This window comes from Echinops telfairi, unplaced genomic scaffold, assembly GCF_000313985.2.
Source record: "Echinops telfairi isolate 266 unplaced genomic scaffold, ASM31398v2 ScPeMD7_7457;HRSCAF=8495, whole genome shotgun sequence".
NCBI lineage: Eukaryota > Metazoa > Chordata > Mammalia > Afrosoricida > Tenrecidae > Echinops > Echinops telfairi.
In genome coordinates, this window is record NW_022111357.1 from 10,346,907 (window position 1) to 10,361,328 (window position 14,422).

Below are 14,422 nucleotides of genomic sequence, written 5' to 3' on the forward strand. Positions count from 1 at the left end.
CTATCAATCTTCTAGTATCTTCTATAGAAAACTCACTGCCATCAAGTCAACGCTGACTCATAGTGAGCCTCTAGGACAGGGTAGAGCTACCCTCGTGGGTTTTTGAAACTGTAGGTGTGGTTTCGAACTTCTGACGTCTGGTTAGCAGCCCAACACGTAACCACTACGCCACATCTTATCGGTAGAGACCAATTCCTGGAGTGGGTTATCTTGCTTGGGAAAGTAGAGGGACAGTGAAAAAGGAGAAGGCCCTAGCCACAGGTTCCAATGTAAGGACGATGGTGAGGATGGCTCAGAGCCGGCAGTGGTTCGTTCTGGTGTTCACAGCGTGGCCATGCATCCGACCTGACTCGACAGCAAAGACAACATCGCCCTAGAGCTTATGTTTAGAAATCAAAGTCAGAAAACTTTTCTTCTGTTTATCCGAATGCTTCATGTTTGTATTGCAAACGTCACCCTTTTACCAGGAATTTATTATAGTATATGGTGGGAGTTGAGGGGATAAGATAATTCTTTTCCTTACAATTAATTCATAGACCCTGCACCAATTTTTTTTCATTTCTTAGTGTAACCTTTTATATATTTTCAGTTTTATGCCCATTGGAATAAGTCTGGGTAACGCAAGTGGTTTGTAATCAGCTGCTCACCCAAGGCTTCCTGGTTTGAACCCACCTGGGAGTTCCTTAGAGGAAAGGAGCCTAGGGAACTGACTTCGTATAAAGATTTAGGTCAAGAGAATTCTGGGCAGCAGTTTTACTCTGTAAAACACGGGGTGTCCATGAGTGGGGTGCCGGCTCCACAGCAGCTAACGACAACAGTGATGATCGTGTGCAGGAACACATTTTCTTTGAATACAAGTACCATTTCATGTTCTACTTGTCCACCCTTATACCACCCCAAGACGGGCTTCATAGGTGCTGTTTGGGGAGAGTCAGGATCTTTATTACTCTGGCTGCTTTGGGCCAAAATGCACGGACTAATTTGGAGTCATCTCCCACATTTCAAACAGAGGCTATGGAACTTTTGCTTAGAATTGACCTACAAAACATCGATTAAGGGGAGAAGGTGCATCCTTACAATAGTTTGTCTCTCCATCCACAAGAGTGCTATGGTTTTATAATTATTCCAATGTTTTGTCCATCTGAACATACTGCTTTTACACGATGACTGCACATTGCTTATGGAGTTTGCGTCCATGTGTTCTATGAAGGATATAGTCATTATAAGTGACGCTTGTTCTTTGCATTTTAATTTGTTGCTGGTGCATAGAAATGCTACTGATTTTTATATTTTTATTTGGCATCTGGCTATTTCATGGAAATTTCTTATTAGTTCTAACAGCTTTATAATGGATTCTCCTGGGTTTTCTAAGTAATGACTATATCGTCTGCAAACCATGTTTTTGCTTCCTCTTTTCTCATTTCTCTTTCTTGTGGTGCATGGCTACATCTCCCATAAAGCGTTAAGCCCCAACGGTGATATTGGTATCTCTATCTTGTTCCTGATCTTAATCAGGTGTTTCATTGTAAGTAGAATGTTGGCTCTTGTTTTAAAATGGAAGCTTTATTAGGGTAATGAAACAGTCACTCTCCCGGTCCAAATGTTTATTCTAATCATGGTTACATGTCTAATTTTATTAAATGTCCTTTTAACATTTATTCAGAGAACCTTAACTTTTCCCCCTCTTTTTTAATGGAATACTTTGTATGGAGTGATTTCTTAATATTGTTAGAGATTAACTGTTCTTTTGTCAGTTAAATGGGCTTTAAAAAATTATTGTTGAGTCACTTTATCAGCAGACTGGCTAAGCAAGTGGATTTGAAGTTAGATGGCTTATGTTTGCGTTCCTCCCCTGGGTAATGGTATGACTTTGGCTTGGTTCCTTAATTTCTCGTTGCCTTAGTTTTTCATCTATAACAATGAAGACGGTAGTAACAGCCTCTACCTTATTAGGGCTATTCTGGAGATGAAACAAGCGAACATGGGCAAAGCAGTTACAGGAGTGTCCAGCCAAACACTGAATAAATCCAAAGGCCAAACTGAGTTACTAAGAACCTACTGTGTATCTGGTACTGAATTCAAGGCGGACATTCAAAGATGGTCTCTGCTCTTGTGGACTCTGTAGCTTGGTGAGAAGACCGATGGGCATAGATTATGTGGAAGCATGGGCATGCCTCTCTATGCTAACCACTAACAAGGAAGGGTTATGGCAGCAGTTCTCAACCTGTGGTCACCGCTCCTTTGGAGGTCGAACAATCCTTTCACAGGGGTCGCCTGATTTATAACAGTAACAAAATGACAGTTATAAAGTAGCAAAGAAAATGATTTTATGGTTGGGGGGTCACCACAACATGAGGAACTGTATGAAAGGGCCGGGGCATTAGGAAGGTTGAGGGCCACTGGGTTCTGGTGCCATGGGAACATATAATAGGGGGCTTGACTTCACCAAGGAGAGACTCTTGCTTGAGATCTAACAGATGAGTATGGTAGGGGAGAATGTTCTAGGCAGAGAGAACAGAATGTGCAAAGGTCCTGTGACTGTGGAAGAAGAGAGTAAGGGAAATACAAGTGACCGAGAAGAGCAGGGTTTGGCTGGGAGGGCGTGAGGCTGGGAGGTCACTAAGGGCCAGGCATTAAGTACGTTTTGCTGATTGAAGAGCGACGAGGAGCTGTTGAAGGTTGGGGGCTGATGGGGGTGGGAGGAGGTAAAATAATCTGACCAAATTTCTGTTTTGAAAAAAAAAAGAACCTCTTCATCTCTTCCTAGCATCAGTGTGAAGGGGGAGTTGGCCAGAGCTATCCAGAGGGAATGTGGGACAAGTTCGGAGATGTTCTGTGAAGAGATTGGTAGGGGCTGGGGCATGGAGACAGACACGAGGGTGACAGATGACCCTGAAGGGTTTGAGGGAGAGGATGTCGGAGGCAGCTTCTAAGATGGGGTACCGTTTAGCAAAAGAGATGGAAACACCGTTCCAATCACTGAGGGAGGAGCGAAGGGCGAGCATAGATGGACGGGGTAACCCAGCAAGCTCAAGGTCTACTGGAAACACAGGTCTGGAGCTCAGAGGGGCGGTCTGGTCTGGAATATGAAGCAGGGGGTCATGGGGCACAAATGGGGAGATCATCTAGACTAGAGAGGGGAGAAGCCTCACCTCAATACCGAGCCTGAAGAGACCAAGAAAGAGCAGCCAAGGAAGACAGAGGGAGGGAAACCCAGATCCTTGCTCCTCAAAGGATGGCCCTGATCCTCAGGCTCCCATCACCTGGAAGTGAGTGGGAACTACAGCCTCTCCAGCCCCACCCTGATGTTGTCAATCAGAGCCTTGGCTTTCACCAGACCCCAGGTGGTGTGCACTTAAAGAAAGTGAATGCTTCCGCCCTGCAGGAGTGTTTCCAGGAGAAGGGTGAGCAGCTGAGTTCAAGGCACAGAGAAGTCAGTCAAAGGCTGACTGCAGCGTGCCCACCAGACTGTTCTCCACCTCGGCTGACGTGTTTGGGTGGAATGACAGGCAGAAGGCAGAACAGGCGGGTCGAGAGACAGGAAATGGAAACAGATTTTGTTTTCTAGAAATTTGGCATGAAGGGGAGGAGAGAGGGAAGGCTGTAGATGGACGGAGCAAAGTGAAGAAGTGAGGCATTTTTGTTTCTATCTTAGCAATTGAGTGTTGAGTACATTGAAAAGTCATGGGAAGTTTCCTTGGAGAGAGGAACAAGCCAGTGTTAGTCGAAGGAGCCTGGTGCAAGTGGGAAAGAAGGGGCCGGTGAGGCATATGTTCCTTGCCTGTGGCTGCCACAGCAAAGGAACTGGTCACTCGAAACACCACCAATCAATGGGCTCTCCGTCTGGAGGACAGACATTGAACACCAAGCCGTTGGGCGGACCACACTTTCTCTGAAGGTTGTTAGGGGCCTGGTTTCTAGTGTTTCCCAGAAGCCCTTGCTGGGCATGCAGAGAGCATCCACTCCACTGTCTGCCTGCCTGCAGCCGTCTTCGCTCTGGGCATTCCTCCTCCTTTTCTACGGAGACCAGTCTTCGTGGGCAGGAAGGCGCCCGGGTGGCGTGAGGCTGCTAGCTGGTGTGAGTCTATGCGGGACTCTGCAGGAGGAAGAGGCGGCAGTGGCTGCTGTAAAGATTTTCAGTCTCAGGAACTCTGTGTCATAGGAGAATGGAATAGATGGCAATGGATTGATTTTGCTTTTTCTACCACCGTATGGCCTCTTATTAACTATCAATGCCTTCAAAGGCCTGCTTTGAAACAAGGCCACCTTATAGGTCCTGGGGTGTAAGACTTCAACCTAACTTTGGGGGGGGACACAATTCAACCCACAGGCCCTGGACCAGGCACGTGGGGGGTGATTAGGTTTCCATCGAGGAAAGGCAGTGCCTCTGTAGGAGGTGAGGAGGAGTTGGGAGGACAAGAGACTGTCCGTCGTCGTTAAGCTGCTATGTTCGGTGGGAAGAGAGGACATCTGCTGAGGGCAGGGCTGGACAGGACAGGCCGGAGGCTGCCCAGCTGGAGAAGGTTGTGATGGCTCGGCTGGAGTTCAGCGCTGTTAAGGAGAAGTTCTGAGTTGAGCCCGCCTTTCAAACTCTCTTGAACCCAAGTTCCTTATCTCACATAGTTGTCCTGATCCTTAAATTTAAAAAAATATATATCCCATTTTTATCACTTGGAAGGAGTCTGGCCCACAGCAGACTTCCAGTCAATATTAGCCATCCATCTTCCCTCTTTTGTCGAGAAACAGGACTGGCCGATTTGGAAGCACTTGGAGAAGTGGGTTAATGATTGGCTAACACATGATTCTGATTCCTCTAGATTCTAGTGGTGCTCAACCTTCCTCATGCCGCGACCCTTTCGTACAGTTCCTCATGTTGTGGTGATCCTCCACCCATAAAATTATTTTTGGTGCAACTTTATCACTGTCATTTTTCTCCTGTTATGCATCGGGTAATGCCTATGAAGGGGTCGTTCGACCCCTCAAAGGGGTCGTGACCCACAAGTTGAGAACTGCTGCTCTAGAAGCTTCTGGGAATGCTGGCTTCACTGAACTACATTTCCCCCCCCCCCCCCTCTTATCCAGGCCAGAACTGCACCTTCCAACTGCAAGGCCCCAACGGGACTGTCGAGAGCCCAGGGTTCCCGTATGGCTATCCCAATTACGCCAACTGCACGTGGATCATCACCGCGGAGGCCCAGCACAGGATCCAGCTTGTGTTCCAGTCCTTCGCCCTGGAAGAGGACTTTGATGTCCTGTCGGTGTTTGATGGCCTGCCGCAGCCTGAGAACCTGCGAACAAGGTAGCACCCTGCCCAGCCTCATCAGAGGAAACAGCTGAGCCCTTGAGCCCAGCTCTTAGGAGGGGAAGGACATGCTTGGGTATAAGCTTTCTGACCATCAACACGAGACCCCCGCAACTCCTCTGATTTCCTAAAACTGTCCTTTGTCCTGCTTAAAAGTATCTAGTGGGTGGACTCAATGAATAGGACATTTGGGAAGACTCCGTGAAACATATATGAAGGCTAAGTTGAAACTGGTTTTGCATGTGTAAGTGTGTATGTGTGTGTGTATACCCATTATATTTGTGTATACATTTTGTAGACATCTTGTATTGTCTTGTATATGTGTAGACCTAGGAATATTTACTTTCTCCCCATGGGCCCAGCAGACATGTGGATCCTATGGGATAACGATGAACAATGACTATGTCCTGTGTCTTGTATTTGAGAACTATTCTTACTTTGTTGGAATTTGCCTTGGAATTGTGTGGCCTCTGCTGCGCTTGTAGAACGGAAGCTCTGGGAGAGTTCTTACCACCTTGAGCCCGACTGAAATTGATGGGAGAGCAAGTTATGAAGGGGGTGAGATTTTGTTCCTGCCCTGAGGAGCTTTCTCCAAGTGGTGGGGTTTATGTGCGAGGGGGCAGGCTACTCCCCTACTGCCTAGAGAGCAGACAGTTCAAGAATGATGGCCAGGTCTCACAGCCACAGCGCTCCCCACTGCATTGACCAGGCCTGCTGTTCCCATCAAAGGCCTTGCCTCTGTCCTGCCAGCCAGGCTTTGCCTCCCCAGGAAATCAAAGGGTTAATGGCTTACCAGCCAAGCTCTGGGGAGTCAGAAGTGCTAATTGCTTCTAATGATGTGGTTCACTAATGAATGGTTCCCAGCTTGGTGCTCAACCTCAAGGCTTTGTTTAAGACTGTCTGTGCACTTGACCTCTCTGCTCCAGGAGTGGGGTCAGGGACAGCATTTACAAGTCAGCCTCTAGTCCTTTTCTCGCCACTCCAAGCAGTGCAGAGGTTAGCCTGGGAGGTCAGCAGGGGACATGTCTGGGGCCCCACCAAGAGCTCCAGAGGACTAGCTGGTAGGACTAGGCTTATCCAGCAGAGTACACAATAGGTGCTCAGTAAAACTTTGATGAATGGACAGGAGTCATCTTCCTTCATTCCACCAACTCTTCATTCGCCTGTATTACTATATTTGCCAAGAGTCCATTGGATTCAGCAAGGAACCAGTCGCTGACCCTCATGGAAGTTACTGACATGGAAATGTATCATGTGTATAGTACTGCATCTTTCTAAGCTGAGATCGGTGGTGAGGACGACTGAGGGGCCATGACGTAGTCGGTCCGGAAGCAACTCAGAGGTCATGTAAGGACACCAGCTTTTGCTCCGTGTGAAACAGGGGGTTTTGCACCTGGAGTGTTCTGAGCCAAGGAGGAACCTGCTCAGACTTACCTTTGGCTGTGGGAGAAAGTGGTGACCGAGGTGAGGATGGCAGCTGCCCAGGTGGATCCTGTTATGATAGAGCCCAGGGAAAAGAAGAAAGAAGCTTGGTCTCTGATGAGAGTCAGGGAGGCGGTGGGAGATGTCACCTCTGGGCAACATTCCAAACTCAGAGCTGACCGGTGGGTGTACTGTCGATTGTATAGGGGATGTACGATGATATTGGTATCGTTGATCCCAACAAACCATAGGAAGAAGTAGCTGTTTCCTGATACAGAAATGATAGCTGGAAGAGATGAAGACTTCAGGATAGCCCTATAAAATTGAGGTGGCCAATTGAATATCCAAGAAGCCCTGGTGGCCTGGTGGGTGAGACATTGGACTGCTGATCACTAGGTTTGCCATTCTAACTCACCCACTGCCCTGTGGGAGAAAGATGGGGCTGGCTGCGTCCACAAGGATTAACAGTGTCAGAAACCTTGTATAGGATTTCAATGGGTTGGAATTGACTTGGTGGCCGTGGGTTTTTGGTGTTAGATATCCAAGAGTCCTTGGGCGATCAGAATGACTAATGGCTTAACGTCTATCCAAAAGGATCCACCCAGAGGCACCTTGGAAGACAGACCTAACAATCTGCTTCCAAACGGTGACAGCCTTGAAAGCCCTGTGGACCATTTCCACCATGCACCCAGGAGATTGCCTTGAGTTGGAATTGACTTTATGACAACTGACAACAACATTTAGCTATCCAGGTGGAGCTGTTGAAGATTTACTAGAAGATGTGAGTTTAGAGTACAAAGCCATGGGGGTTAGAGATATAGGATCAGGAGACTGGGAGTAGGCAGTGCTTAAACCCATGAGACTGAAGAAGGTTGCAAGAGAGCTCTTATTGAGCTCAAGCAATGCCGTCTGCTGTGTATGTGAAAACTGTGGTTCACTGTGGAGACCCACGCAGGGGAAAGAGACCTGTAAAGATCTGTCCACAGGCCATAGAACACCAATGAACCAAGGATCACTAGGATCTACTGACAAGGTATTCCACCCTAGATCTAATGCCAAGTTGGACATTTATTGTAAAAAAATAAATTCTGTTCACCCACATTGTGGTATTTTGTTATGGTATCCTTAGGAAGCGAAGACATTCTTATCTCTATCTCAGCACCAGAAAAGCCAAATGTCAGAAGTCTTGGTTGACCACCAATGGGTGGGCCCTGCTTAGGATCAAGCAATGCATAAATAATCCAAGAGGATAGCAAAAGGGTCTTCTAGGACACAGAGAAGAACTTGTGCTTTGGTCTCCTGGGCAGGCCTGAGTTGCAGTTTGCCTCCAGAGGAACACACCTTAACCAAGTACCCCATTGGCCTGGCCAACTCTCAGTCTTTCAACACTCACTCAACCAACGGTAAGAGGATGTGGCATTGAAGGCTGGAAGGAGCTTTCTGCTTCTTAGAGCCCCTGGGACTATAGGAGCTCACACTTGGGACACACTAGACAGGAGAATACCTGTAGAGAATAGTCCAAATTGGAAAGAAGTCTCCTTGAAGGTGTTGGAATGGCAACAGGTGTTCAGTAGGGATCCCTGGGTATTTGCAAATGCTTTCTATGTTTTTTGCGTGTTATTAGTCAATGCAGATTTGAAACATATTTCAATTATTCATGAATCAGTTTCTCTAATGTACAAATGTCTAGAAAATGATTCATTTTTATTGAGATTGTTAGCGCATGCTTATTAGCCAAGAATTCTGCATAGTTTCCCATGCAACATTTCTCTCTTCTCAGTAACTGAGATTTTTATCTCCTTTCTCAGATCTAATACTGTGCATTTGATATTTCCTTCTTTTCACTCAAGTGAAAAGACATTAGTCTTGCTAGGAGTTTGTCTATTTTATTGGTCTTTTTTTTTAAGTGCCAACTCTTAAGGTTATCAATTTTGCTTTTACTCTTTTGTTTAACTTACTGATTTCTGCTTCTATCTTTATTCCTTCTCTTCTCCTACTTATCTTAGGATGATGTTGCTCTTTTGCTGACGTTGTGAATTGCATTAGTTTCATTATTTCTTGTTTGATAATGGAAACATCAAGAGGCATTTTCCCATAAGTACAGCATTGAACATATCCCATAAATTTTGATGGATAGTTGTTATTTTATAAAGAGTCTCTAATTGCAATTTTTCTTCCTTCTTTGACTCCAGGGTTTTGCCCTCATTTTTTCAAGCAGTCTTTATTCATAATTCAAAACTTATTTTCTATTTTATTGCATTATAATCAGATTATGATTTCTATTTTGGAAAATGTGTTGTCTCCCCATCCCTCCCCTCCCCCTTAACTATAAGATTATTTGTATGTGTATGTAAATGGTCTATAACTGTGTGATTGAAGGCTGAAAGCTACTTGTACGTATTAATATTATTCAGCTATCCTAATTTCTTACTTATTTCTTAACTGACAATTGTGAAGGATTAGCAATATGTTGATATCACATTTCCACTAAAGTTAGTTTCTCCTTATTTCTAAGTTTTTATTTGATATATTTTAGTGCCATACTCTTCAGTATGTAAATATTTTTAAGCATTAGATCTTCAGAATGACTTTTCTGCTTACTCAATTTAGCAATTGTTTTTTACCTAAATGTTCTTTTTGCCTTAAAACATTCTTTGTTGATACTAATGTTGCATCCTTTGTTTTATTTATTGGGTACATCCTTACCAATTACTCCATTTTAACATCCATGTCACTTTTATAGTTAGAGTTCTTACTATCATATATATTGAATTTTTTAAAACCCTGAGAATCTTCATTCTTTATGGTTTAATCCATGCACATTTTTTGGGATAATTGTTCCTCTCTAATATGTTGTGTTCCGATTTTAAGTGCCCTTATCATTACTTCCTTTTTCTTCACATTTAAGTTTTCTTCACTGTTTCTGAAATTAAAAAAAAAAAATCCAATGCCAATGAATTGATGCCAACTCATCGTGACCGCAGCAGTCTGGGTGGAACCGCCCCTGTGGTTTCCAAGGCTGTAGATCGTTAGGATAGCAGCTTCTCCATCTTTCTCCTGCAAAGCAAGTGGGCTTTGAATTACTGACCTTTCGGTTAACAGCCAGACTCTTAATCACTGTACCACCAGGGTTAAAGCACTTTTTCAGAAAACATTTTAACCTACATTTCTTTGCCAACATCGTCCCTAGCTAGCTTTTCTTCCTAATTTTGTTTTACTGGAAAACATATGTCAAATAAATTCCTTGGTGTTTGTAACATGTAGATGCCCCCCCCCCCTACCCGCCAAGTGTTCCACACTGACATCATAGTCCCTCTTTTTAAAGGTGATCATTTTTCATGGGAATTTATTTGCGTTTGCAGTCCATGGTGAGCTTGAAATTTCTCTGATAAAAGTTTTTAATTTTCAGTGTTATTTGACTAGAGTTATTATTTTTATTTTGCTTTTAGATTGTCCATTGCTGAGGTATAGACACATAATTGAATTTTGTATATTAATATCATATCCTGTCACCCCGATGAATTAGTTCATTATTTCTATGTGTTTCTGTTTTGCTTTTGAGGGGTGAAAGGATGAGTCTCTTAAGTTTCATGCATATAGGATCCTGTCACCTGTGAATAAACCCAATATTACCTCGTACTTTCAGTGTAGATGCCTTGTATTTTTCTTCTTCTTTTCGTGATTGCACTAGATAGAACCATCAGTACAATGTTGAATAAGAATTCTAAGAGTGGGCATCTGTGCCTTGTTTCAATCTTAAGGGGAAATACATTTTTGATCCTAAGAATTATGTGGCCACTCTTATTTAATCTTGTAATGGTGGTTCTTGTGCAATAGAGCAAAACTCCTAGAACAATAAAGTAAGAAGAGGAGGGAAAAAGGTCATCCACATTGGTCAGGAAGAAGTAAACCTCTGCCTATTCCCAGATGACAGGAACCTATACATAGAAATTCTTGGATAAACCACAGGAAAGTTACTGAAACTAATAAAAGACTTTAGTGAGGTAGCAGCATACAAGATCAACATACAAAATCCCTTTGGATTTCTCTACACTAACACAGAAAACCCCAAAAGGGAAGGCAGACAGATAATACAATTTATAATAGCCCCCAGAAGGATAAACTACCTAGAAACAAATCAAAGTGTGGATGGAAATGACTGATACAAGGAAAACCACAAAACATTACTACAAGAAACCGAAAGAGATTACATCAATGAAACAATATATATGCTCATGGATAGAAAGACTTATTGTTAAAATGTCAATAGTATCTATAGTGATTTACAGATATGATGCAATCTTAACTCAAATTCCACATTATTCTTCAAAAAAATAGACAAACTAATCTCCTACTTTGTATGGAGAGGAAAGAGGTACCAGATAGCTAAAGCATTGTTGGAGAAGTTGTTCTCACCGTTCCTGACCTTAATCTACTACACAGCACATCTAACAAAGGTCTAAGCTCTAAAATTACAGGTACAGTTACAATGGTAGACACATAGACCAGTGTAACAGGATTGAGCACCCAGAAATGAATCTATCCTGCTAAGGTGAAGAGCTAGTCTCTCTAACAAACGGTGCTAGCAAAACTGAACATCTATTTACAGAAGAATGAAACGTGAGTCATGCCTCACACCATGTACAAAACAAACTCAAAATAGGCCGAAGACCTAAATTTCAAACCTGAAAATATAAAGTCCATGGAAGATAAAAATAGAGACAAACCCAGGTACTCTAATCTGTGGATTAAATAGAGTACCAAACACAACAAAAATGCGCACAGTAGAAGATCAACTAAACCACATGTGCTCCCTAAAAAATGTAATAGTTAATGCTGATGGGTAGAGTCATAAGACTTCACCAAAAGAATACAAAGAAAACTTACAAGCTGGGGGGAAAATTTTGGCATCAATATATGTGACAAGGGTCTACTCTAAAATCTGTAGACAACTCCAACACCCAACAACAAAAAGACAAGCCTCTTAGAAAACAGGCAAGGGATATGAGAGGCTTGTGGTGCAGTGGACTGCAAACCATAAGGCCAGCTGTCTGAATCCACTAGCAGCTCCGTAGGGGAAAGGGGAGGCCATCTGTTTCCATAAATACTCACAACTTTGGAAACCCCGTGGGAAGCTCTATTCCATCCCACGTGGTTTCTATGAGCTGGAATTGACTCAATGGTAATGGGCTTGTTTTGGTTTATGGGGAGAAAGTGACCCTCCGAGTTGCTGGTAGAGATATAGAGGCTATGGAATGAGAATAAGAACAAGAAAGGGTTGGGGGATGATTCCAAAGCATGTGACTTGTTAACGGGAAAAAAAGGCAGATCATCCGACCGTGAGCTTCAGTCTCTAGTAAAATTGTTCTTGTGCCCAGGTCGCCGTGATGTTTTTCTTTATTTGTCTGGTGGAACAGAGAGGTCACTTTCTCTGACAGTATTTTCCTAGGTGACAGGAGGATATTAGGAGGGCAGACCTAGATTATTTCCACCTAGATTATTAGGTTCCACCTTTGCTACTGTTGTGAGCTCACATCAGGTTGGATGTCTCTGAGCCTCGTCTATAAAACGGAGGTGACACTGACTCAGGCTACAGGTGTTGCATGTGAACCGTCTGAGTGCAGATCGCAGTAAGTGGTTTGTGACCATGCATGCATTCTTCCCTGGGCTTCTGTTCTTAGGACCAGGTAGCTCAGACCCTTCTAAAGTGTTAGTGCCTCTCCTGACACTTCTAGGGTCTGCTATCAGACTTTTTAGATCAGGGAGTTGCAACTGCAGGTGTGGAGAAATGACAGCCCTGGCAAAAGCACTAGGCTGAGGTTGTTGGTGGCACCATTGACCCCATGAGAGTCCTCACTCCATGCCTCACACCCATGGGGATAGACAGTGCTGGTGGCAGGCTTCCCTCTGCCTGCTGTCACCTCAGTGCTTCCTGCTTCCATTTTCAAAAGCCTGATTTTGGGTTCTCACAGCTCGGGCAGGGAGGGAGGCTATTGGCTACTTGTGGATAAAGGCCAGCGAGACTGCCAGACATTCTGCAGTGCGCAAGACGGTCCCCGACAACAAAGAATCGTCTGGCTCCAAATGTCAATAGTGCTGAGGTTGAGAAATGCTCAGATCAAGAGATGAGGAGTTAAAGGCCGTTGGCATTAGGCATGCCAGTGACCTTGGGCAAGAAGTTAGCTCATCTGAGCCCCAGTTTCCTCCTCTGCCAAACGGGGCGCCCTGTCTGTGTGTGTGTTGCTTTGTGTGACTGCTGCACCTGGCATCGCGGATGAAGAGATGCCGATCAGTGTAGCGCGCACAGCTTGTTCTATATGCAGCTGCCATTCGTCTCCCAGAGACTCCCTTTCTCCTCCAGGAGTTCATAGCCATCTCCATGAAAGCGCCTCACATTTCATCTCGAGCTATTCACCAGCAGCCACATCCCAGGGTGCCAGAAGGCAGTGTCTGGCTGCTTGAAATTAAATTTACAATGGAAGCTGATCAGATTCGTCTCATAATGGATCAGGGTGGGCACAGGCGTCGGAGCTGGTCCTGAAGGCCAGAGAGCCTGTAGGAGTTTGGAAATTAGCAAGAAAAGAACAATGAGCCTTCCAGATAATGCAGTGTCAGCCCTGCCCAGATGAATTACTGAAACACCCCCCACGTCTCTGCTTTTGCACAATTAGATGGCCTCTCTGTGCTGGCAAACATCCGATTGCAGTGCCGTTTAGTGTGGAATGCAGTTTTCTGATGGAGCACGCGCAAACATAATCTATACAGACGATGCTAATGTCTGCATTCCTGCATCCTGGTGGGTTTATCGGGAGCTGGTGATGACTGCGCCCGTTAAGCACAGCTAAGCAGCCCTTAATTTAGACATTCAGGCTCAAGTTATGGGAAGCAGTGCTCCTCGTTCCCTCCGTTACTGGCAATACACATGCTGTCATCAGCCTAAGGTGGGATGTAGTTTCAGTCATTTGGCGCTGCCTGCAGATTTCACTCAACTGGTGTTAGACACCTGTTTGGAAGTTGTAAAAGTCCACAAATTTTCCAGATTTACTGCCTTCTTATGAATATGTATCCCAGCGGAGGGCCTCCGAGAACCTACCTCCTGCATTCTTTCAAATGTGTCTTTCACAAATCAGTAAGGTGGTTTCTGAGGGGGCTCTCTGCAGAGTGCCTTGAGAATGTACCCCTGTGCCCAGAGGGGGCTGCTGAAAGGAGCCCTGTGGATGACAGGGCAGCTCTTCCTGTAGAATTGAAGGAGAGCAAGCATGAGAGGGCAAGGGTATGCAGAGTAGGAGAGAGAAGAGAGAAGAAATGATGTTCACCCCCACTACCAGTTGTGCCGTTGAATCGATTTCTGCTCCTGAGGGCTCTGTATGCTGCAGAATAGAAGTGCCCTGCCTAGGGGTTTCAGGGTGGTGATCTGCCAGTTACAGAATTCTAAGCCTTTCTTTCTCTATATATTTTTATCCCCCCAGATCATTTGATTGGTAGCTAATGCAGTTAGCGTATCACTCCCTCGGTCAAGCACATCAAGCAGTATGGTGCTATTGCTACCACACTCAGTTTCAAACCACTGTTTTCTTCTTGGACTGCTTGACATCAGCTCCCCTAACCCCCACCCACTCCCACTATTATGATCCCAATTCTACCTTGCAAGTCTGGCTAGACCAGAGGATGTACACTGGTACAGACAAGAACCGCAAA

The 14,422-nt window shown here is 44.7% G+C and overlaps 1 protein-coding gene across 1 annotated transcript in view; it reads left to right on the forward strand.

Moving 5' to 3' along the window:
- Positions 1 to 2,828: 2,828 nt before the first annotated feature.
- The window catches only part of CSMD2 (CUB and Sushi multiple domains 2), a 734,077-nt gene continuing 722,483 nt past the window's right edge, over positions 2,829 to 14,422 (forward strand). Inside the window, exons 1-2 of the mRNA XM_045298912.1 lie at positions 2,829 to 2,847; positions 5,083 to 5,299. Of these exons, the coding sequence (XP_045154847.1) occupies positions 2,829 to 2,847; positions 5,083 to 5,299 (236 nt within the window). The remainder of the gene's footprint in view (positions 2,848 to 5,082; positions 5,300 to 14,422) is intronic.